This window comes from Nicotiana tomentosiformis, chromosome 8 (genome assembly GCF_000390325.3).
Source record: "Nicotiana tomentosiformis chromosome 8, ASM39032v3, whole genome shotgun sequence".
Lineage (NCBI taxonomy): Eukaryota > Viridiplantae > Streptophyta > Magnoliopsida > Solanales > Solanaceae > Nicotiana > Nicotiana tomentosiformis.
The window spans coordinates 37,788,591-37,815,230 of NC_090819.1; the positions used below are offsets into that span (position 1 = coordinate 37,788,591).

The following is a 26,640-nucleotide window of genomic DNA, read 5'->3' on the forward strand; positions in this document are numbered from 1 at the left end:
GTTTCTCCTTCCTTATCCTTCCACTTATTGTATTTAGTTTCGGACTATTATAGACAGTGTTTTCCAGACTTGTGATGTATAGATGCTCATGTACTCTAGGACACCCCGATGGTTGGGAATTTCCGCGTTGTGTTTTGGGTTTCTATCCCGTTTATTAGAATTTTTATTGTTTAAACTGCTTTAATTCATTTTCTGTTAAAAGTGTTGGAGTTATTTGAAAATGTCAGCTTGCCTAGTACCACGATAGGCGCCATCACGACAGTTTAGGATTTTGGGTCGTGACATTACCTCGTCAAGTAGTTTATCTGCTCGCTAAAAGGAAATGCTTTTGATTGGTATACAGACCTCGAGGCGGGATCTATTGATAGCTTGGATCAACTAGAGCAAGAGGTCCCCATTCGCTTTTATAGCACAAGGGGCACTGTGAGCATGGTGGAACTTACAAATACTTGTCAACGGAAGGGTGAACCAGTTATCGCCTTTATCAATCATTGGATGAATGCAAGCCTTAACTGCAAAGACAGACTTAGTGAAGCTATTCGCATAGAGATCTGCATTCCAAGGCATGCATTGGCGACTGCGCTACATCTTGTAATATATAAAGCCTAGCACATTTGAAGAACTTGCTACTTATGCCATGGCATGGAGTTGAGCGTGGCCTCTGCTGGAAATGAAAGGTTGTTCATCTATGAGCTTTGCAAAGGGAACAACAAGCAAGAAGTCAGGAAGTGGACCAAGTTTGTACCATACTATGAAAGTAGAGAAGCTATGAATGTCAACACATCACCTGTGAAGTTCACAATGACGGTGAGCAAGAAGCAGAGTATGAAATCCGCTTCTTTTCAAGATAAGCCAAGTGGAAAGTTGACTCTAAAAGAAATTCAAGAGAAGGAGTACCCATTTCAGGATTTTTATGTGCCAGCAACTTTTGAATAACTCCTCGAGTTAAAGCTCATTGAGCTTCCAGAGATGAAGCGGCGAAATGAAGTTGGAAAAATGAATGACCCAAATTACTACAAATACCATTGAATTGTGAACCACCCTCTGGAGAAGTGATTTGTCTTCAAATACAAAGTTATGGACTTGGATCGTGAAAAGAAGATCATGCTTGAAGATGAGAAAGCAAGCGCAAACCATGTCTCTATCACCTTTGGCTCATTCGGTCCAGATGAATTATATAGTTTCAAAGAAAGTAAAGATGAAGAATTATTGGAGAACAACAAAGCCGAAATTGATCAGCCTGATGATGATGAAGGTTGGACGTTAGTGAGTCATCATAAGCTCCATAAAAGAAGCCTACGAAAAGAATCAATAGAACAACCAACAAGAAAAATGATGGTAAAAAGACCAAGAAAACAGAATCCAATTAAGCATTTGAGGAAAGCAGAAGTGGAAATGCACACCCTCAAAAGCCACGATATCTAGTGACATTAGTGGAGTTCTTGACAAGTTGGTTCTACACGAAAATTTTCCATAACGGTATCGAGGCCTCTTGTTTCAATGCTGATAAAGGAGAAGAGACGAGTAATGACTCACCGTTAGCACCATCTTCAGAAAAGACCATTGAGTCCATTCTTTAGGAAGTTAATGTTTGCAAGGAAAAGGTCAAATTCATGCATGATGACATTCTACTAGGTGATAGTCCTCATAATCGTCCATCATACATGGTTGGCTATATGCGCGATGAAAGGGTAAATCGAATTTTGATTGATGGAGGATCCTCAGTAAACATCTTTCCAATTCACATCGTGAAGGAACTTTGCATTCCCATGGATGAACTCTCAGAAAGCCACTTGATGATTCAAGGAGTCAACCAAGGGGGGCAAAGAGCGATAGGCGCAATTAAATTGGGTATCACCATCAGAGATATGCAATCAAATGCATGGTTGCATGTGATCGATGCAAAGACTTCATATAACGTCTTACATGGAAGGCCTTGGATACATAAGAATAAAGTGGTTCCATCTACCTACCATCAATGTTTGAATTACTAAAAGGATGGGGTCGAGAAGAAGATAGTTGCTGATGACAAGCCTTTCACTGAGGCTGAGTCAAACTTCGCCGATGCAAAGTTCTACTTGAGCAACCATGTTGTGAAAGAACTAAAAATTGATGATGTCATGAAGATCAAGAATGACTAGTCCACAACTAAAAGAGCTGAGGTAACTGTTGATAAATCCAAAGTTGTTGTTGAGGAGGTACACCATAACTCGAATAAATCTTATAGATAGAACATTATGTCCAATGGCAAGAAAGTAACTCATGCGCTCCGCTATGTCCCTAAAAAGAAGAAAGAGGAGGGTGAATCATCAAATCTCCAAACCAATATGCTAATAGGATTAACTCTTCTGATCAAACGAATTGAGGTAGTAAAGCTATCCTCAACTCTACTTGCAGGGTTTGTGGACCAAAATCATTTGCAGAATGTGGTACTGTACTCCCTGCAAAGCGTACAAATGAAGGCTTTGATCTTAATTCTTACAGGCTATTTGCAAAAGCTGGATATAATCCCAACGATCCATCAAAGTTAGGGAAGCTCCCGTCATAAGCTACTACAAGGAAACCATGTGAAGGTCTGGGATATAAGCAACTATCACCAGTTCACATCTCTATAAGAAGGGCAAGCAATAATCACATCACTACGCAAGATGAACCTGGCGTTTCCAATAGGACTTCTGTCTTTGATCGTCTTGGAAAATCAACTATGAGGACTTCCGTATTTGAGATATTTGGTTCGTTAAAGAAGGGGAACAAGTTCCATAGAAATCATCAAAGCATAAGAAAACCCGATTCTCCCAGAATCCAGAAGATCTCTAAGGATTTCCAAAGTTTGATTCCTTCTAGAATGAGTCAACAAAAAAAACATGTGGTTTCATGTAAAGAAATACTGAAGGTAAAGCCATATACTATGGTCTATACTAGGGAGTGTGATGAAGATGAAGAAAGTGTGGGTTCTTCGTATCATGCTACTGCACAAGGCGAGCATGGTGTTTCATCTCTAATGGAGGGTGATGAGAAGTTGGAGGATGTTTCACCGTGTTATCACATATCCTTCTTTGATGGGGACCCTCAAGAAGATGAAGATGTGAAAGATGCTCCGCCTGAACTTGAAGAAGGGGTGAAGACAACGGTTGATTCTTTAAAAGAAGTTAACATTGGCACTGATGAAGAACCAAGGCCCACTTACTTAAGTGCTTTACTAGCACTCGATGAAGAAAACACTTATATCGAGTTACTCAAGGAGTTCAAGGATGTATTTGCTTGGAGTTACAAAGAGATGCCTGGCTTGGACCCTAAAGTAGCAGTCCATCACCTTGCAGTTAAGAATGGGTGCTTGTCCTATTAAGCAAGCTCAAAGGCACTTTAGGCCGGATTTGGTTCACTTGATTGAAAGTAAAGTTAACAAACTCATTGAAGTTGGCTTTATTCGTGAAGTTAAATACCCAACATGGTTTTCAAGTATTGTTCCTGTGAGAAAGAAGAATGGATAGATTCGAGTGTGTGTTGACTTTAGGGATCTCAACAATGTATGCACTAAGGATGAATTCCCGCTTCCTATTCCAGAGCTCATGATCGGCGCTACTAGTGGGTACGAGGCAATGTCATTTATGGATGGTTCATCAGGCTATAACCAAATTCGCATGACACCAAAAGATGAAGAGATTACTGCATTCCGTACCCCTAAGGGTATTTATTGCTACAAGGTAATGCCTTTTGGCTTAAAGAGCGCCGGTGCTACTTACCAAAGGGCTATGCAAAATATATTTGATGACCTTCTCCACAAGAATGTCGAATGCTACGTTGACGACTTGGTGGTAAAATCAAGAAAAAAGAGAGACCATTTGAAAGACTTGAGAATTGTATTTGAGTTGCTCCGGAGGTACCAAATTAGGATGAATCCGTTGAAATTTGCCTTTGCAGTTACTTCTAGAAAGTTCCTTGGTTTCATTGTCTGGCATCGAGGGATCGAAATTGATCAAGCCAAAGTTGATGCAATTTTGAAAATGCCTAAGCCTCTAGATATTCATGAATTGAAAAGTTTGCAAGGAAAGCTAGATTATCATAGGAGGTTCATCTCGAATCTATCTGGGAGATGTCAAATATTCAGTCGCCTTATGAATAAAGGTGTCCCTTTCAAGTGAGACCAAGTGTGTAGCAATGCCTTTGAGAGCATCAATCCTATTTGATGAAGCCTCCAATTTTAGCAGCCCTTATACCTGGAAAGCCATTGATACTATACATTGCGGCGCAAGAAAGGTCTGTTGGAGCATTGTTGGCTCAAAAAATAGTGAGGGGAAAGAAAACTCTCTTTACTACTTGAGCAGGATGATGATACCAAACAAGCTAAATTATTCACCAATTGAAAAGTTATGTTTGGCGCTAGTCTTCTCAATCTAAAAGTTAAAGCACTACTTTCAAGCTCATGTTGTTCATCTGATTTAGCAAATCCCATTAAGTTCGTGATGTCAAAACATGTCCTTAGTGATCGACTAGCAAGGTGGTATCTCTAGTTTCAATAATTTGAAATTGTGTACATCCCTCAAAAGGCTATAAAAGGATAAGAGTTAGCGGACTTCTCGGCAGATCACCCTATACCTGATGATTGAGAGCTAATTGATGAACTACCTGATGAGGATGCAATGGTCATTGAAGCTCAACCTCCATGAAAGATGTACTTTGATGACGCCACACATCGTGGAGGAGCTGGTACTGGCATAATATTTGTCACTTCTCAAGGTGAGGTTTTGCACTTTTACGTTGACGCAACTCTACTCCAACAACGTTCCTGAGTATCAAGCATTAATACTCGGGCTTGAAATGGCCGTCGAAATGAAGCAGTTGCAATTACAAGTCTTTGGTGACTCCCGGTTAGTAATCAACCAGCTTTTAGGTAGTTACGAGGTCAAAAAACCTAAACTACGCCCATATCATGATTATGCTAAACAATTAATGGGATGGGTCAGTGACGTAACTATTCAACATGTTCCTAGGATAGAAAACAAGAAGGTTGATGCCTTAGCTGCTCTAGCTTCATCGTTAACTTTGCCTGATCAAGTGCAAGTTACTATCTGTCAAAAATGGGTAGTCCCGCCGTAAAATATGGGTGAAAGTAAATAAAACAAACTCGAGTATCTTCTCGATGTTTTATGAATCTCAGAAGGAAGATTGGCGACAACCCATCATTGACTAGTTGAGTTATGGGATACTTCCTAGAAAATCCAAGAAGAAGGACTGAAATTCACCATCGCGCACCACATTTCCTCTACTACAAAGATGCTCTATACAGAATATCATTTGAGGGAGTACTCTTGCGATGTTTAGAGAAAGATGAAGCAATCCAAGCTTTGTAAGAAGCACATTCTGGGGTATGTGGATCACATTAGTTTGGACCAAAGCTTCACTTCCATATAAAAAAAGATGGGATATTATTGGCCAACAATGGTAAAAGATTGCTTGGACTATGCTCGAAGATGCAAGGCTTGCCAGTTCCACGCAAATTTTATTCATCATCCTCCTGAATTGCTACATCCGACTGTTGCATCGTGGCCATTCGATGCTTGGGGATTGGATGTTATTTGACCACTACCAAAATCTTCTGGCGGACATTTGTATATCTTGGCCGCAACCAATTACTTCTCAAAATGGACGGAAGCTGTGCTCTCAAGGAAGTAAAGAAGGGGAATGTTGCAAACTTCATCCGAGTAAATATCATCTATCGCTTTGGCATTCCTCGTTACATAATAATGGATAATGACAAGTCATTCAACAATAGGTTGATGAACAAAATTTGTGGTCTCTTTGGCTTCAAGCAACGTAACTCTTCTATGTACAATGACGCCGCCAATGGCCTAGATGAGACATTCAATAAGACTCTATGCAACTTGTTGAAGAAGGTCTTCTCCAAATCCAAACTAGATTGGCATGACCGTATGGAAGAAGCTCTGTAGGCGTATAGAATAACTCACTGCACACCAACACAAGAAACCCCTTATTCACTTGTCTATAGAGTCGAAGCCGTTTTGCCCCTCGAGCGTTAAATACCTTCATTATGATTAGATATTCAAGAAGGGATCACTGATGAATAAAATGCTCAACTTTGACTAGAAGAGCTAGAGGCTGGAAGCTCAACACAGCCTTGAATGTTATCAAGCTCGATTGTCTCGCGCCTTCAATAAAAGAGTTCGCCCAAGATCCTTTCAAGTAGGAGATCAAGTCCTTTCCATATGAAGATCCATTATTACTTCCTATAAACATGTAGGGAAGTTCACTTCAAAATGGGATGGGCCATATGTCGTACAAAAAGTTTATTCAAGTGGAGCTTACAAGTTGGTTGATGCATATGGCATGAGAATCGGCCCTATCAATGGCAAGTTTTTGAAGAAGTATTATCCTTGAAGTTGCAATGCTCCTTAACGCAAGATCATAAATTGTATATTACTCCTGGCTCGCAGGAGTATAAACTATGTACGGCCAAAAAAAAGAGGTCCGCTAGGTTGAAAACCTCGAAAGAGACGACGTAGAAAAACGTTAGGACGTTAAAAAAAATTACCCATTCTGAACTACGGTATGAATTGATACTCTTCAGCGAGGTATATAGGCATCTTAGAGTTTCATTCTAAGTTCAGTCGTATGAGTTTAAAAATATGTATCACCCCTAGCATTGTACAAGTGAAGTACGCCGGAATAAAATCTGCTTGTTGGCACCTAAACATGGGACCTTTACCTTATCAAAAGTTTGATGGTTCAATGTGGGCAAGTTTATAGGCTCGATAGTAGATTAGTATCTCTGAGGAGATGGTTAAAATCATTTAGAAGGAGGTAAAATCTTAAAGTTGAAGTTTTAAGTCCCCCGTCATTCAAGTGGAAGTCTTCAAACGTTCGTCATGTACAGAATCCGAACCCGTAAAATTCATCAAGTCTCCAAATAAAATGTTTCTTCATTTAAAGGTGCTTCTATGTCAAGGTATCACCTTTTTGGACAAAGACGCTCAAAGCTGAAAATCCCAACAAGGCTAAATGCGAAGGTAAAATATAAAATATTACCTAGAACTATCCTAGAGGAAGTTGATATTAAATTTTGGATATGTCTTAAATTTTGAAGTCTAGTTTTCGATAAATCAAACGGTTCTTAATTTTGACATTTCTCCTCAAGATATGATTTTTTTGTGAAGCTGCGCAAATCTAAAATTGTCAACATGGTGGAATCTAAAGTTGGTTTCAAAATATCATCTGTAGCGATTCTGAAGTTGTTTGATTGGAAATTTTGGATATATCTTAGATTTTGAAGTCTAGTTTTCAAAAACTCAAACGGTTCGGAATTTTGACATTTCTACTCCAAGTTATGAATTGTTTGGTCAGACTGCACAAAGCTGAAATTGTCAACATGGTAGAATCTAAAGTTGGTTTCAAAATATTATCTGAGATGATTCTGAAAGTGTTCAATTTCAAATTTCAGATATGTCATAAATTTTGAAGTCTAATTTTCGAGAAATTAAATGGTTCATGATTTCAACATTCTTACATTTAGATATGAATTTTTTACCACAAAGATGCAAAGCTGACGAGCAATATTGCATTCAAAGGAAGCAAATTAAAGAGTGAAAATTCAAATCTAGAGAACCTCTAGATGTCAACAACAATAATGTTTAAAAGAAAGTCAAAGCCTACTACATTGGCGTCAATATACCAGAATAAGAAAGCACTTGCTGATGTTAAACCATGAAACAAATAGTAAAAATATCCATGAGAATGTGCAATATAAACCAAAACAAAAGAAGATTTTCCGCTAATCAATTAAATGCAAAAAAAAATCGCAAATAAAATACTTCATATAGGCTAATCTAAACATAACTTGTAATTGACCAAGTCTTGAAGGGTAGCCTCTAAGTATTTCTTCCTCTTCTCCACGTCGGCCAAATCATCAGTAATCGCCAAGGAAGCATCAGAACATCTACGGTACTTCTCTTCAGTAGATGAGACTCTAGATTCAATCTCTTCAACCTTTTTCTTGGCAGCATCTCGGAGAGCTCTTAACTGCTTCACCTTCTCCTTGGCCTCTTTGAGAGATTGACTGGTGGTAGATAGTTCCTCGACCTTCTCTCCTTTCTCAGTCAAGAAAAGATCAAGATCTTCCTTGGCTTTTAAAAATGACTCTAATTTTTTAACTTCCACGACCTTATCGGAAAGAATTGACAGTGCCTGGTTATACGAAGTGGGAAGCTCAAAGAAAGATTTCAATAGGTTCTTCAAAGGGGAAATATCCACACCCTTTCCATACATCTCCTCGAGAATCACTTGGACCTCATATGCAATAGAATAAACACGGTCTGCAGTAAGGTCGGAGAGTTTAGCATGAATTTAAGTCCAAGCATCCAAGATGAAATTCTTGTGAAGTGTCAAGACAACCTTTCTTTCATCAAAGATAGACATTGTTGGTATTGGTCGTTCGTGAAAATTAGACCCGAATTTTGCTTTAGCTCCACTATGAGGATTGGAAGTCGCCTCTAGCTCAGACTTAGATGTCGGAAGTAATTTCCTTGAGTCTGGCTCTGCCATAGATTCACTACTACCTTGTGGCTTGCTTTGGATGACACTATCGATATGTTGACATTGTTTGGCTACAAAAAAAAAAGATAAACAGTTAGTGCAGTCACTCGAGTATCATGGGTTGACAAGAAAGTTCAAATTATTACCTCTTTAATGGTTGTCAAAGTTCTTAAAGCACTAACATCGTCATCAGGAATCTCTACCACATGCAAATTACTGTCTCTTTGCTTATCCGAATATGGTTTCACTTTCCTCCAAAAACGTCTCCACGACTGCTACTGCTTTTGTCTTAGATGGTTGTTTGTTAGAAGCTTGATGAGTTTGAGCATGCGCCTTGTCTTTTTGAACTTCTTCACATGAAGTTTCCTTTCTTTTATGTGGCACAACCACTGTGGATTTCATGGGAGGAGGCTTGTCTTTCTTGCAATGCTCTTGAAGTGTGTCGGCGTGATGGCAATTAGCCCAATAAAAGTCACCAAGGATTCCAAATGATCTTCAAGAAATGTCTACAGGTACATTTAAGTTCTAAAAGTTTTCTAAAATATTATAATGCAAGTTGTTCAATCATATTTTGACATTTAAAATGGAGTTAGTAACTTGTCTCCATCTACCTCGAACAACTTGTGTATTTATAAATTTTGCCTCCCTATTTGTAAATTAGCGTGTTTATCTTATTCAATTTTCCTCATCTAAAAATATTAAACGTTGGAAGGAGGGAGTTTTTTGTGTCAAGAATTTGTTTTCCAGGTTTAATATAATTCTTTTGCTGCTCATTTAATAAGTAGCTATTCCTGATTGTTAATTGGCTAGCTCGTTCAATCACCTTACATTTGTAGTGTACCTGGACCATCTAATTTGATGCTTTAAAAGATATAGAACTCAAAAAATAAAAACAAAAAAAATAAAACCACTTGAGCACTAAGATAAAATAAATACATAGTAGCTTGTGTTATAAGAAAAATCAAATTATGGTGGATGTCTACTCTTCCTCCATGATTTTCTCAAATGCTTAATGACATATTCAATGACATATTTCTATGCTTAATGATATATTCAATGACATATTTTTCTTCACTTTTCATGCCCATATAAAGGCCTTGTAATAGATAAAAAAATATACACAATTGAAGAAGAAAATCTCTTCTTTCTCTCTATCTCCATTTCTTGTTCATGTTTTACTAAATTGCTTTTATTTCATAACAACATGTCTTGTTCATGTTTTACTAAGTTGCTTTTATTTTATAACACGTTATCAGCACGAATTGCTCATTTCATGATCCTCTACGTCAAGACTATGTAAATTATAAGCAGGCAATGAGATCAAGTACAATAAAAAATATCTTGGATGATAATACAAAGATAAGTTTTACATCCATCTAAACCCATTCATACTTTCATCTCTTTGCATTAACTTTATGTGCAGTATTTACTAAAAATATTTTTTTCAATTGTATCATGTGAAATAAAGAACTGAAAAGGTATGTCTTTATTTGCTACATCTCTTATAGGACAAAGATAATATTCCAACGTATATATATGTTCTGACCTTTTACATACTATGATAGATAATTATTAAGGTAATTTAGTAATAATATTTTTACCATAATATGATGTATTTCATTGAAAACAAAATTGGCATATATCCTAATGAAATACATCATGTTATGCCAACGCATTATCTATCAACGCATTATGGTCTAGCATGCCTTTATATGGGTAAAACATTGGGTTTGAGTCCTAATGCACTATATTGATAATAATAATAATAATAACTAAAGAAAAAATAATGTAATTTTCATGAAAAAGCATGAAGCTTGTCCCACTTGATTTGCTCCATTCTTGAAGTGAATGTGATAGCAGTGCATGATAAGTTTAAATAAAGATAAAGTGGTTGACCAATGAATGCGGGCGTGCGAAAGGCCAAAATAATAATAGTTATCACTATGGTAATTATAAAAAGGGAGAAATTCTTTGAAGAGAATGTGACTTGTGATAAACATTGAGATTGCATACTCATTCCTGAAAGTGAATGTGAAAATATATATATGATAAATATTATGCATAATAATGTATTTGTGCATAGTTGGATAAATACTACAACTCACCTCTAAGAGAGGTTTCAGACAAAGAAAGATAATGAATATTATTGTGTAGTTACATGAATATATCATTGGTCGCATGCATGTGATATGCCAAAAAATATTTTGTCATGCCTTATGAAAGTTATTAAAAGCAAAATTAAAGCAAGAAATTATTTTGCTTGTGATGATTTTGAACATGACAATTATTATGATATGATTCTCTTTGTGAAGGAGACATTCATTATATGGATGGTGTGACAAAAGATCTTGTAGTACAAAAGCAGTTAAGAGTTCTGAAAGAACTAATTTGTTACTACCCGGATGAATGAAATTATTTATGACATTAATATTTTAGTAAGTATCAAAAGAAATATTTTGATTTATAAATATATTAGCCAAAGTGGTTGGCATATTGAGACTATAAATGAAAAAGAAGATTGAATATCTTTATATTACTATAATCATACCGGGTAAATATGAAAGGTTACCTGACTTTTCTTCTATTTGTACTACACAAGTATAAGCATGATGATGCAATCACAAGCCACAAGTAAACTAGAGGTTTACTGAAATAAATATTAGTTGGCATGACCGGTTGACCATCTCGCTTCAATTATGATGCGAAAAAATTAATTGAGAATTATATTGGCATATATTGAAGAAATATAAGATTCTTCAAGAATTTTCTTATGCTGCTTATTCTCATGATATACCAGTTAAGGTTGGGATTGAATCCTTTGATTTCTGGAACGAATAAAAGGTGATAAATATATGGGCCTAGTCACCTTTCATGTGGACTGTTTACTATTATATAATTTTAATAGATGCATCTATTATATGGTCACATGTGCATTTGTTATCAACTTGTAGTTTGGTTTTTGCAAGATTGATTGATCAAATTATTAGAGCACAGTTTCAGAATATAAATTATGATGATTTATCTTGATAATACTGGTTTAAATCCAAGTTGGTTTAGCAGAAATTGTATGCCTCCAATTATATTTAAACCATTGGTTATGAGAACAAAATTGCCAAAATAAAATTTGGTATGTGATGTATTATTTAATATACAACAATACTTGTACGCATCTAGCTAAGTTATGATAAGTTCTCCCTATCACAATCGGTTCAGGGACAGGAACCAAATAATTTCCATCTAGAAATATGAATGTACTATATGATTTAATTATTCCACCACAATGCACAAAGATGGATCCCCAAATAAGGATAGGGATATGTGTTGGTGATCTCAACAATAGGGGAAAAAATGGGAAGCTGAAAAAGTAATGCATGTAATGAATTATTATGAGCAAATCGAGATCCTCGTACGAGAAAATGTGAACTTGAAGTTCAAGTGATAATTCATTTGCAAAATATTGCCAGACGTATTTGCTGATCCAAAGCTAAATGTCATATTCAGCTGCTAATGCTCCAAATAAAATAAAGTTCATAATGAATAGAGTCCATGGCATGCATAAAGCATAATAGACTAATCGGTTCCAAAGATAAAACTCCTTGAAGAAGGAGATGAGCAAATGTTCAAGATGGTCATAATAAGGAGGCAAGTGCTCTAGAAGAGTACCACGACATAACACTGCATAAGACCTCATGGGAGAGGCTCAGGTACCTGAAAATAATAAGATAAAGAGATCTCAATAAGTTATGTCTTTATTGGGTAATAGTAGAACCGTTATAAAATGATCGTCGACGATATTGTTAATATAATGTAGCGCTCAATATTATTAATATTGATGAGGATCTTGAGCTCAAATCTGTCATAAAATTTGGACAGATAAATGATTGGCCAAATGAAAAATACGTAATGAAAATTGATTTTATCTGAAAAATATGAAGTTGGACGGGTAGTCCCAACACCTGAAAGTATAAAGCAGTGGAGGTATAAATGTGTTCTTGTGCGGAAAAAAAAGGTCAAGTCGATAGACATAAAGACGACTTGTATCACAAGAAGATTTGTAAATATCCTGGCATTGATTATATAGAGACATGTTCTCTTGTGGTGGATGTCGCCATTTCAGGTTTTAATCTGGCAATACAAGAAAAACGTGATATGCGTATAATGGAAATCATTGAAGGATTTAAATTGTTCTGAAGCATATTAAGGTTTCCAAAAAATTTATTAAATAAAGCTTCAAAAATCCTTATACGGATTGAAACAATCAGGGCGCATGTGGTATAATCGCCTGAGTGAGTACCTGTTGAAAGAAGGGTACAAGAATGATTCAATTTGTCCTTGTGTCTTTATAAAAAGATCTGGATCTAAATTTGTTATAATCACCGTGTATGTTGATGATTTAAATATCATTGGAACTCCTAGGGAGCTTCCTAAAGCAGTAGAGCTTCCTAAAGTAGTAGACTATTTAAAGAAAGAATTTGAAATGAAAGATCTTGGAAAGACAAATTTTGTCTTGGTCTACAAATTGAGTATATGAAAGATGGAATTTTTGTCCATCAATCAACATACACTAAAATAATTTTAAAGCGATTTTATATGAATAAAGCACATCCATTCCGACCTCATGAAAATAATGAAGAGCTTCTTGGTCCCAATGTACCATATCTTAGTACAATTGGTGCACTAATGTATCTTTCTAACATTACAAGGTCTGACATAACTTTTTCAGTTAATGTCTTAACAAAATATAGCTCTGCTCCTACAAGGAGATATTGGAATAAAATCAAACACATATTGCGGTATCTAAAAGGGACTACCGATATGGAATTATTTTATGGCAATGATTGCAGTCCTGATCTTGCTGGTTATGCCGATGCTGGGTATTTATATGATCCACAAAAGGTTCGATCTCAAACAGGCTATGTGTTTACATATGGAGGCACTGTCATATCTTGGCGATCGACTAAGCAATCAATCGTGGCTACTTCATCTAATCATGCTGAGATAATTGCTATTCATGAAGCAAGTCGAGAATGTGTATGGTTGAGGTCTATAATACACCTTATTCGAGACAAATGTGGTTTGAAGTGTGACAAACTACCCACAATTTTGTATGAAGACAATACAGCATGCATAGCCTAGTTGAAGGGAGGATTCATAAAAAGGGATAGGACAAAGCACATTTCACCAAAGTTATTTTTCACACATGATCTTCAAAAGAATGGTGATATCAATATGCAACAGATCCGTTCAAGTGATAATATGGCTGATTTTTTCACCAAATCTCTACCGACGTCAACCTTCAAGAAACTAGTGTACAAGATTGGGATACGAATGTTCAAGGATGTTAATTGATACTCTCATCAGGGGGAGTTAATACGCGTTGTACTCTTTTTTCCGTACAAGGTTTTGTCCCACTGGATTTTCCTTGCAAGGTTTTTAACGAGGCAACCAAAAGGCGTATTTCTAAACATGTGTACTCTTTTTCCTTCACTAGAATTTTTTTGCCATAGGGTTTTTTCCTAATAAGGTTTTAACGAGGCACATTATCTATGGACATCCAAGGGGGAGTGTTATAAGAAAAATCAAATTATGGTGGATATCTACTCTTCCTCTATGATCTTCTCAAATGCTTAATGACATATTCAATGACATATTTCTATACTTAATGACATATTCAATGACATATTTTTCTTTAGTTTTCATGCCTATATAAAGGCCTTGTAATAGATAGAAAAATATACACAATTGAAGAAGAAAATCTCTTCTTTCTCTCTATCTCCATTTCTTGTTCATGTTTTACTAAATTGCTTTTATTTCATAACAACATGTCTTGTTCATATTTTACTAAGTTGCTTTTAATTTATAACAGCTTGCAACTTTTCAAAGTTTTAGCATTTCACACTTGTTATTATTTACAGGGAATGAAAATAAATCCCAAATTCACACCAAGATGGAACAAATTAAATAGAAAATACCTAAAAGCTCCCAATAATCTACAGAGAGTCTTAGAATAACTTAAAAGAATTTGAAGACTTGACCGGTTTCAAGTCACTGGAGGTCGGAGATGGTTCACCGCCGGCAGGTAAGTCGGCGAGGGCGGCCGCCATCCGGCGAATGCTGACGGAACGAGCAGTTCTGAAGCTGTAGGATCTTTTGGTCTTTGAAAATATGTTGGACGACTTAGATAAAATCAAATAAACTAGAGCTTGAACTAGAACAAATAGAACAACTTTAATCAACATGCTACTATCAATTTCCATGTTTTTTTGCTTCTTTGTTGGGAAAAAGGTTCTTGAAAAAATATATGAATTGGAAAGAGAGGGAAATTTAATAAATCAGAAGTGAAAGGAAAGATATGTTGAGGTAAAAGGGCATGCAGAAGGCGTATTTATATAGAGTTAGCCGACCTCTTTGACTTGGCTTTACCATTGACATTTAGTATTTAGAGAGGAAGCATCTCAAGAAAAAGGGTTGCATGGAAATTTCTATGCTAGCTATGAATTCAACTCGTGCCACGTGTGTTCTAGAGGTTAATTTACGTACTTCTCATGATTATTGACATTTCCAAGTAACGCATTTTGATTAATCTCATTAGATTCAACAAAGGAAAATAGAATCTTGAAAAAAGGAAAATAGAATTTTAAAACTTGTGATTAAACTAAGAGCCCGTTTGGACATAAGAAATTTTTTTTTTTTTTAAAATTTTTTTTTTGAAAATAATATTTAGTTATTAAAATCTTATAATTTTTCCAATCTCACTTGAAAATACATTTTCAAATTTAAAAAATTGGTGAGAAATATTTTTTCAATTGAAAATGAGAAGGTTGCTAGTGTTTAGTTGCAAAATATGTTAAAAGATAGGACATCCAAATATGTTGCAAAAATTATAACCAAACACAACTTCATCTTCAATTCAAATTTTACTGAAATATCAAATTTGAAAAAAAAAATGGAATTCATGTCCAAACGCCTACTAAGTCATGAATATTTTATGGCTATAATTTATCTAATTAAGGGAAAACAGATAAATGCAAATTTGAATTATTTTTAAATATAGAAATGTTGTTAAGTATTTTTCCTAATTTTGTTAACATATTTGATTTTCCTAATCCTTGATGGAAGGACAATATATTTACCATAAATTGTTTTACCTTTTACAAAAAAAAAATATAATTCTTCCATATTTGGTTAGTTCTTTTTCTTGGAGGAAAATATTTTGGATTTCTATAAATTGAGGATCCTTCTAATTTAGTAGAATCCACAATATAGCCTTAATAAGGCGTTTGAGAGTCTTTTTATGGGGAAAATTTATGAGACAAGTGTTAGCATGCCATTTGTGTTTGCCTCTTTGTGAGGTTGTTCGATCTCTCGATATTTTGTATTCTCTTTTATATAATGGATTGCTTATCTCTGCCTGTGGATGTAGGTCAATTGGCTGAACCACGTTAAATATTTATGTCTCTTTTGGTATGTATCTCTCTTAATGTCTGATTTATCATCGTTTAAGATTTATTTTATTAACTTTCGCATAACATTTGATTATTTCGATTGTAACAAATTTGCTATTCTTTTTTAACATACTAAAAAGAAAAGTGTGACATACACCTCAAAACAGCGGAGTACTATTTTTTTAATAAAATTCCTTATGAGATAACATAGATGAATGATTCTTGGTTCTGTTTCAGACGTTCAGTCAGATTGAATAACAATAAACTGACTGGAACACTGGCACCATGGAATAAGCAAGTATAATAATCCTTTACCAGCATACAAGATACTTGACATAAAATATACAGCTTTCGTTAATGATTAAATATGTTACTACTATTTAGTTTACATGGCTTTTTCAGACCAAAAGAAATAATAAGAAAAGGCTATCTCTCCTTTTGGGCGGTTTGACCTAAGTTGGACCACGTAGTACTTATTCTACCATTGTTTATCAAAATCAATCTCTAAAAAGACTGAAACTCTTGTACAAAAAATAAATAATAAAAGTGGTTGAAGGACACGAACTCTAAAGAAAAAAAAAATAGAAGTAATTTGGGCGAAATGCATTTACTTGACCGTCAAGATCAATCATAGGAAGGTCCTAGTGATAAATACGCACCATCTTACGTGTTGCAGAATGCAGACGCAGCATTTATCACGTGTCTTTATCCATAATCAAAACGACAAAACCGTCCCACCAACGAGTGAATAAAAATAAAACTTTTATTTCACGACCTAAAGGAAAGAGTCGTGTTTTATACTAGTCAATGACAGAATAGATTCCTTATTAGTGGCGGAGATCGGATTTTTGTTAAAAGAATTTATAAAAAAAAGTTAAAAAATTAAAAAAAATTGTATTTACTAGAAATTGAACCAATGATCTCACAATGATTTTGAACTCCCTTAACCACTAAGTTATGTTTTTGGGTTATCTCAATGAGATTCAAAACATAATATATAGATATAAAAATTAAATTTTACCTTATATATATAGTGTAATTTTTCCGCGAAGGAGGTTCTGGTAAACCCCCTTCCGCCCCGTTCCTATAACTATTTTGGAAATATCTAAATCAACTAATAACACCTTAATTATTTCACCGGGCACATGTTACCTCCCATCAACGTAGTTATCGAATAATTTATTCATCAATAATAGATGGAAAAAGACCAAGTTATGTTTTCTGTCCTCTGAAATAAAACTTCTCACGAATTTCATACCATCCCATGGAATGTCTTAGAGAACCAAACGTCATACTAAAGTTCTCTTGTAAGTACAAACAAACACATACAAAACCCAGCACGTAATGCGAATTCCTCAAACCCTTACCAGACAAGTCCACTGTAACATAATAGAAAGCTAAAGTTGTAGGGTTGCGGTCAGAAGGCCACGTAGTACATTGATAAAATGATGACCAAATGCCTGTTCAAGAGTTTTAAAATGAGAGAACCCTCACTTTCAACCCAACATCGTTGTCAAGCTAAGTAATCACCACTATAGTTAAATAGCACCACCAACTTTTCTAGAAAGAGTAAAGCAAATTATAGTTCAACCAAAATTTGTGAATGTTATTAATTCTTGTAGTTGTACATGTATCACAACAAGTACAACTTTGACAAGCAACACATAATATTGCTATAACAAAATGAGGCTTTTGTCACTATCTATTTTGATTATTGAGCAGAAGCATGGTTATCCATCACAGATTTATAATTTTCCACACGATATATGTCAGAAATTATTCTCTCGGATGTTCCTAATTAGTAAGTAACAACTACACAGTACCTGCAAAAGGAAATATAAAGGCCAAATAATTTAGTATAATAAAAAAATATGGTGCATCACTGTTTTAGATATCTCGGGCATGCGTTTCAGCTAAAAACAAAAAATCACTTAAAAGATCAAAACAAATTCAAGCAAACAGAACCCAATAAAGTCTTCCATATTTGATTTTTCAGAGTCCCAACTAGCCCATAAAATCCCTTCCTAAAACATGATGTCATTAGATGGTAACTCGGGCAAAAGCCTAAAAGGTTCAAAACCCTTCAAATGATCATATGCTATACATGTAAACAATGCAGAATACTGCTGCCCTTGTTCCAGTTTATGTGAACCTATTTCTTTTTTGGTCCGTTCCAAAAATAATGACCCCTTTTTAAATTTGGAAAGAATTTAGCTTAAACTTCTAATTCTACCCTTAATGAGAAGCTTTTATAACCTTACAACTACCCTGGATCTCCTTTTGACTTGTTTAGGACCGCAAATTTCAAAAGTCTTCATATTTCTCAAACTCCGTGCCCAGTCAAACAAGTTCACATAAATTGGAACGGAGAGAGTACTAAATAACAATATTCTCTTCAATTTTCTTTGTCTTTTCCTTTATATCTTTAGGTAGTAAAAAAGCAGTAATATTCTATTCTTTGCTTTAACCCATCAATCTTAAAAGGCTTGGTTATGTAACACTAGTATGAATTGTATGGGGTAAAATATGTTCATATTAAATACTCACGTAATAGAGCGACACGCGAAATTGGAGACAGATGAAAAGCGAGACAGGTAGAAATCAAGTCCGGGGGCAGCAATCTCGGTAACCCCCAAAGGGAATGTTGCTTATGAATGCCTGTCATTCGATAGCATTCAATGAAGAATATTTTACAGTATTAAATACATAGTCCGTTATAGAGAATATGGTATTCATAGCCTGTCGTTACACATTCTTCGATGGCCCTCATAATTGTCATTTAAGAGGGGTTTCACAGCCGAAATAATAGATCGTTGCAAGACAAGGAGATATCGGGCCCCCGGGACTCTACCTACCCCAGGCTGTTAAAATATAATTTCAATGTCACTGTAGTTGAAATAGTGTCGGCTATGAGGAACATTAAGGAATCACGGTTCTCGAGGCCAATATGATCTGACCCCAGTTAGAAGAATCCTAATCTATGGTGCGAGTACCATAGGACCAACGGCCACCGGACTGGGGACTGCCCACATCTACACGAGGAGGTGGCGACATTGCTAAATAACGATCATCTCAGAGAATTTTTAAGTGACCGGGCTAAGAACAACTACGGTCGCAATCGGGATAACGCGGAACCCTCGAAAGCAGGAGAAGATCCTCCTCGTCTGACGATCAACATGATTTTTGGGGGGAACGAGATTAATAGTGTAACCTTTACGGCAGCAAAAAAAGTCGAAGGTGTCGGTGACCCATAGTAAGAGACTCCAGGAAGTCACTGAGGACGACATTACCTTTACAGAGGAAGGCGCGGATGGACTCCTACTACCGCATAACGATGCCATGGTAATTTCTCTTAATGTTTTAGATTTTAAATTTAAATGTGTTTTGGTGGACCCAGGGAGTTCAGCCAAAATTATCCAATGGAGAGTGTTGGAACAAGCCAAGCTAATCAGAAGCATTATTCAGGCCACAAATCTCCTCGACGGGTTCAATTTAGCAAGCGTAACAACCTGAGGGGAAATCCTGCTGCCCACGAATGCCGAAGGGGTAATGAAGAAGACCCTTTTTAAAGTAGTAGACGGAGATATGGGTTATAATATCATTCTTGGAAGACCATGGCTGCATGAGATGAAGGCTGTGCTGTCGACATACCATCAACTTTTGAAATTCCCAACTCTATAGGGAATTAAAAAATAAGATGAGATCAACCGGCAATAAGGGAGATGAACGCGATCTCAGTTTTCAGTAGCAAAGGGAAGGAGCATGCGGCATAGCAATTATAGGAACCGGCGTCTGCTCCCGAGTAGAACGAATTCAACAGGGTTGAGGAGTCGTCAGAATCCTATCAGGTACCAAGATACTCCTAGGTGCCAGAAGAGACGGACGCAACCAAATTCACAGTAGAAGAACTCGAGCAAGTCGCATTGTTCGAGAAATTCTTGAAGAAAAAGTTCCACTTGGGGATAGCACTAAACCCTGAGCTCAGGTTAGGATTTATTGAATTTCTTAAATTTAACGCTGACTGTTTTGTGTGGTCGCATGCGGATATGACCGGTATTCCGCCAGAAGTGGCCGTGCACAAGTTAAGCTTGGATCCTAACATCCCTTCGATAAGGCAGAAGAAACTCCCTATTGCCGAGGTCAGAAATAAATTTGTCAAAGAAGAGGTAACTCGATTGCTTGATATCGGTTCAATCCGGGAGGTAATGTATCCTGACTGGCTAGCTAAAGTAGTAGTAGTGCCAAAGAAGAATAACAAATTTCTTATGTGCGTAGATTATAAGGATTTTAAATAAGGTGTGATCAAAAGACTCATTCTATTTGCCAAACATTAATCAAATGATTGATGCGACGTCCGGGCATGAGTTGATAAGTTTCCTCGATGCCTATTCCGGGTATAACCAAATTAAAATGAACCCAGAGGATCAGAAAAAAACTTCACACAACAAACTTTGGCACATATTTCTATAATGTGATGCCTTTCGGGCTTAAGAATGCCGGAGCCACTTATCAGAGGCTTGTGAATAAAATTTTTGAAAAACAAATAGGGAAAACATGGAAGTTTACATAGATGATTTGCTTGTCATGTCTTTGAACGTAGGAAATCATCTTAAACACCTGCAAGAAACCTTTGACATCCTAAGGAACCACAACATGAAGCTTAACCCTGAAAAGTGTGCATTCAGAGTCAGCTCTGGTAAATTCTTAGGGTTCCTGGTATCGCAAAGGGGGATGAAGTCAATCCCGATAAACTTAAAGTTATCGAGGACATCCCCGACCAGCTATCAAACGTGAAAGAGGTTCAAAGGTTAACAAGAAGACTGGTCCAAGCCATTGAGGGTGGTTAGTTAATCTTTGGCTCTATAACAAAGTTCCTAACGGGAAATGAAGCTTGCTATCGGACTAAAGATTATCCAACCATTCACTAGTGGGACAAGTAATGACAATTTCTAATTAGTAAGTAATGGCATTTTCTAATGAATGGCAAGTAATGCCAATTTTTTATGAAACAAGTTGTACAAATTAGCCACAAGTAATGGCAAATTCTTGAAGCACGGCGAATGCGTGTGTACTTCTTTTCAGCACAACGAATGCTTATGTACTGCTTATGTACTTTTGAAAGTGAAAGGAATAAAGTAAAGTCCTTTTATTTTCATCTTGTTTCTTGTCCAAACGATTAATTAATTTTATCATTTGAAAGTTAATCAAGTACTTCAAATGTTAGTGCCAGAATAAACAGGAAACTTCCTCTTCAAGAGCACCGTAAATATAAAAGGGCCCTCTCTTATGAAACCCTCACAGTAAAGGGTTAGTTCCGGAAGAACTTATTCCCGGGACCTAAACGCTATCGGAGAAAAATACATCCGAAGCCTTGTATAATTAGACGTAAAAAATAAACTTTGCGCAATACTTAAATAAAAAGCACTACTATATAACAACGTTCCAAGCAACACAAGTACAAAAGTACGAAGTAAAAAACAAAAGGGAAAGAAAACAAAAAGCTAAACTACTGCATCCCCAGAATCCGGGGGAAGAGAAGCATTTGGGCCTCAGGAGAAGTAGGTGGATCTGCCTCCGGATCGAGATCTTGACCTTCATCATCATCCCCTTCAGGTTCTTTTTCAGTTTCCGAGAACTCAGAACTGGAACCAAAAGAGTCAGTCACATCAGGTTGGATCGGGAGACCCCTTCGGGTAGTTGACTCCAGCTCACGGGCCTTAGCGATCTCGACATCAAAGTCAATGACGCTCACTTTGGCCTCTTCCCAGGTTTTTCTCCTTATGCCACTACAAGAAAGAAGGCATTTTGCAACAATATTTTCTATTGCCATATATTCAATGTTGTTGCCAAAAATATTTTTGTCAATGATAAAAAAGTCATTGCACTCTGTTGCAGTAAACATCGATGGGAAAAGTATATGCAACAACAAAAAATATTGTTGCCAAAAGATAACTTAGCGCAACAATATATATCGTTGTCATAAGTTATTTGTTGTTAGTAAAAGGTCAATGACGTCGTGGATTATGAAGACATCTAGCAATAAAAATTATTGTTGCGACAAAATTAGCTTTTTTTGCCAACAATACTAGTTTTTGCTAAATAAATTGGCGGTAAAGTTAATAATCGGTTATCAAGACTTTTAGCAATACCTATTATTGTGGCAATAATTACTTTTTTGCCAACAAATTCTCTAGTACTACTTTAGCAACAATTTATGTGTTGTTACTAAATACACAATTCCTATATTCCTTAAATTTTCACAAATACATGTAGAAATAATAATTTTTTTTTATATATATATATATATATATATATATATATATATATATATATATAAAGCGCCTATACATAAAATTGATGCAGTGGATATACTAACTTTCAAAAACTAAATAGTCCTAAAAAGTATATTTTTACTTACAAAATGAACAAAAGCATCGTATATCCAAGATACTTAAGTTCTATTCTAATAGTAATCCAAAGAATAAATCTTCTTCCAATAGCTTGTGCACTACATGAGCCGGATGTCAGGAATGTTGGTTTACGCATGCTCATCCTAAAAAGAAAATAAATATAATTAGATTTTGATAAAAAGAAACAATAAAGTACAAAAGTGCAAAATGAAAGCAGTGGAAGCTTAATTAACTGAAATAACTTACTACAACAATAACATACCCAGTATAATCTCACATAGTGAGGTTTGGAGAGGGTAGTGTGTACGCGGACCTTACCCCTATATTGTGAAGATTAAGAGGTTGTTTCCAATAGACCCTCGGCTCAGGACAACATAAGCATCACATTAATGAAAAAAAGGAAAAGAAGGGACAACAACGAGAAGCCATGTAAAAGCAGTACAAAAAATATCAAGATAGTAAGATGAACAAAATGATTTCGTAACAGGAACTATCAACTTGAAAAGAGCTTGTGGAAACACAACATCAACCTCAAAAGCACTCGCAGAAACATGGTTAGGGATATCAGATTACTAATGCACGACTAGGAGAAAGAAACAATCACCCACAATCTGGATTATGTGCAAAGGTAAAGTGCATCATGCCGGGAAGCACTCTTGATTTCAAACTATTTTGTATTTGGTATGGTTATCCTTTTTCCACATCCGGGCAGGAAGTTATATAATCCTGGTCACAAACAACCTTTGCATATTTCAAGTCATCCTCCCATGGGCATTCAGACCAAAAATTCTCAAAGTCTTCTTGAAACCAAAGACTTAAGAAAAACCAATAACATATTTTAATGAGAAATAACTGCAACAACTTAAGAAAATAGATATGTAAGCAGTGCAAGCTTGATTAAAGTACTGCCCAAAATAAAGTTGCATCAGAACCTATTAAATACTCCCAGAGATACAATACTATAGTCAAAATAAAATACTAGACAAAGATTGGTTTATTCAAATAGACTCATTTGCATATACAACCAAGAAACATACTTTCACATGAACTAGAATAAGTTTACTTACCATGGTATCATCCATAAGACTTTTAGGACTTGTCTCATCCGAATCATTTAAATTAGCAATCATGTCAAAAAGTACAGCAGGAAGTCCAGTCTGTTAAACATTGTACAACTAAACTTAAACATGATAGAACCTCGAAGAAGCAAATTTATAACATCAAAAATACTAGAACAAGTTTCCTTTCAGTAGAACACAATAGTTTCTAGAGATTCAAATAAACAGACAATATCCACATAGAGCATTTTATACCTTGAGTATCTAATATCTGATGTAGAAATGACAAATAGACTAGTGTATGAGAACGTTCATTCTTCGAAGCTAGTACCATAGGATATAAAACAAAACATCATGTATTAGACTTAGAAATATCTTTATCAAAGTATTTAAAATCAAGTGTTGAAGTAGTAGTAAATTATACACAATTATTAGAAAGTCATTGTTTACTTGAATAATTGTATTCCAGCACCCCAACAAAATAGCTCATCTCCAAAGATCACATCTAGCTTACTGCTCCTTTAGTTTCTATTATAGCTGAAAATAGCAAATTCACTTTCATGAGCTTCACGACCATTTAGTGCTTAGTGTTCTGTTCTATTGAATTTCAAATGTAAAATTGTGGCATATCTATAGTCGAAGAAAGTAATATATGTATGTGATAATGACTAACATGAAAAGTGATGCTATCTCTTTTATTCTTAAGTAGTTTAATAAAATTGTTCTTAGGATCAAAAGCAAGTAATTGAAACTTTAACGCCTTAAACAAACTAAATACCTTGGAACTTTGCATATGGGATACTAGTGCCATCAAGCCCTGTTTTAACATTTTTTGATTACTCAATAGACGAGCTTCCATGACTTCGCATTTTTTTCGCTCCTCCTCAAGTTGACTTTCCATTTCTATTAGTTTGCACTCTACACTCTCTCGTTTATGGTGTTCTTCTTCCACCTCTTTTTGTTGTGCTTGCAGTTCTCTTTAAGTTACATGCGTAGACCTCCTACTAGCTGGCTTGACTCCCGATCCTTGACCGCGACAATATCCTGACTTTTTTCCAACAAGTTTCACAAAAGCAGCATTAACAATTGGGTCTATATCAGTACCCTCTTCCACTTCTTGAATTTGTTCAGCCACAATTTCTGTCAGCTTATCCTACAAACAATTATACAAGCTTAAACTTGCAATATTTGTTTCAATCAGCTCATATTCTAGGATAAATATAAGAGTTCTGTATATACATTAAATTAAGCAGAGCATCATTAACCCAATGTCCTGACTTCATGTGAGTCATTTCCCAAGTTTTTGAAGATTTGGCTCTCTGCCAGTGCTTGAATCTCTCTAGCAAAACAATTATATTATGTTATTAAAGAAAAAATGATCAAAATTAGTCAAAACAAAGATATATTTTACCGCATCATAAGATACTGCTTGGAAGGACTTTCTGCCACAAATATGATTCATTTCTTGTTTTCCCTTATTAGTTTTATTTTGTGCACTCATTTGCTGCACGTATATGTTTTAATTTAAGTAAGAAAGTATAAGAAGAAACTAAGCAATATTATAAAGTTAAATTCATTTAATTTTGATGTACTCCTAATTACCTTAAAAGCATCAGAACTGAAATAGTCCACTAAAAAATTCCATTCAGCTTCATTAACTTCCGCTGGCATTTTCTGCAAGCTTTCCTCCTTCGTAGTAAATTTCTTGAAATGATCGTGGAGCCTAATACGACAATACTGGTATAAATTATTAGCTGTTTGAAGGATAGTATCTCGATTGTGTTGTGTGTGTCTGGAAGTTGAAAGGTGTCCTACACTCAAAAAATACTTAAGTGAGCTTACTTAGAATAAAATTTTCATTGTCTGCCAATGTGTTGAGGACCTTTCAGGGATAGTATGTCTATAGTTGGTTTACCACTAATAAATTATCAGTATACTTTATTTGTATACTTACATCCTTGTTCTGGTGAATTATTCAAGTTCAAAAGTAATCTGGAATTCAGAATTTGCTTGTGTATTATCTTAGCTACCTCAATGAATAAGTAGGACTTGAACCATCTACTTCAGTAAAATCACCACTACAGATAGCTAGAAGCTGCTTCTTTGTTGTATGCTTTTCATAAGCTAAATTAATCAAATGCAACGTTAAAAAAGTAAGTTTATAAATAAGAATCTGATAAGCTTATCAAGAAAGAGACCAATTTTCTAGAATTTATCCGGTGATCGAGAAGAAACAAAGTGAATTACTAGTATATGAGAAACAATTCAATCTTGCTAGATTAGGGACTTTCTTCCATTTCTTTACATCATGCCTAGCATGCTGGAGAACTTTGACTGAAAGCTCGGTAACAAAATCTATAGCTCCAGGGCCTACTGCTACTGTTCTATCCTGTGGAATAATCACCTTCAACTTTCCATTGTCATTGCCTTTCCGTTTGTTTTGAACTGAAAGCCCTGTTGTCTTTCCCCTTCCTTTTCTTTTTTTTTTTTCCTTCAGCAACATAGGAAAATATTTAGGTATATAGCAAATTAAACCTATACAAGCAATGGATTTCAAAGGGCTAGATTTTTAACAAATGAATAACTTACCTGACTGTGAATTTGAAACTACATCGGCAACAGGTTCAGTATTAGTAGAAACATGCACATTTATTGTCATGATAGGCTGTAACATGTTAAACATTATATTATTGGATATTAGTCGAATGTAGAAGTGAAGGCAGCAAAATGATAAGAAAAAGACAAGATATATTCAGAAATAATGAGAAACAAATAAAGTTACAAAGCAAAAATTACAAAAAATAAAAAATAAAAAATAAAAAATAAAAAATAAAAGGGGTAGCAGAAAGTAGAAATTAACCATTTCGGCAGGGTGATTGATAAACAAAAGTCATGTGAAGAAAGCGATTGAAATAAGCAAAGTAGTTTTGAAGACTAGTTGAAGATCACAACCAATCATCATCCTCGTTTTCATTATATTCTTCCTCAGAAAGATATTCTTCATCTGTTGCAGAATTATTAAAGTCATCCACATTTTTATGATCAGATTTATCCCCAACTTCTAAATCTACTTCTTCCTCATTATTAAGAGAAGGTGATTAAACACTCACTCCATCAATATCTTCTCTTTGTATTATTATGACATAATTATTCGATTCTGCTTGAAGGCTTGCTTCTTCC

General features: G+C 35.4%; 2 protein-coding genes and 1 long non-coding RNA gene across 9 annotated transcripts; all 3 read right to left on the reverse strand.

Moving 5' to 3' along the window:
• Positions 1–7,559: 7,559 nt before the first annotated feature.
• LOC104085500 (uncharacterized) lies at positions 7,560–9,065 on the reverse strand. Its single transcript, XR_011410013.1, has 2 exons — positions 8,694–9,065; positions 7,560–8,618 (listed from the first exon to the last, which is right to left on the reverse strand). It is a non-coding gene; the product is annotated as an uncharacterized lncRNA (long non-coding RNA).
• Positions 9,066–12,055: 2,990 nt separating this feature from the next.
• On the reverse strand, positions 12,056–14,914 carry LOC104119017 (uncharacterized). Its single transcript, XM_070182242.1, has 2 exons — positions 14,520–14,914; positions 12,056–12,255 (listed from the first exon to the last, which is right to left on the reverse strand). Exon 1 carries the CDS (start codon positions 14,802–14,804, stop codon positions 14,550–14,552), a length of 255 nt encoding a protein of 84 aa, XP_070038343.1. The 5' UTR covers positions 14,805–14,914; the 3' UTR covers positions 12,056–12,255; positions 14,520–14,549.
• Positions 14,915–22,337: 7,423 nt separating this feature from the next.
• On the reverse strand, positions 22,338–26,306 carry LOC138896847 (uncharacterized). Of its 7 annotated transcripts, XR_011410280.1 has the most exons (5): positions 25,063–25,526; positions 24,872–24,964; positions 24,239–24,613; positions 23,470–23,559; positions 22,338–22,545 (listed from the first exon to the last, which is right to left on the reverse strand). XR_011410280.1 is itself a non-coding variant. In XM_070182244.1 (4 exons), the coding sequence occupies exons 2-4, from the start codon at positions 24,359–24,361 to the stop codon at positions 22,531–22,533; spliced, it is 228 nt and encodes a 75-aa protein (XP_070038345.1). In that variant the 5' UTR covers positions 24,362–24,613; positions 25,063–25,526; the 3' UTR covers positions 22,338–22,530. The 7 variants fall into 7 exon arrangements, 2 of the variants coding, with proteins under 2 accessions (XP_070038345.1, XP_070038344.1); XR_011410278.1 differs by having other exon boundaries at positions 23,470–24,613; XM_070182244.1 differs by lacking the exon at positions 24,872–24,964.
• Between the last annotated feature and the right edge of the window lie 334 nt (positions 26,307–26,640).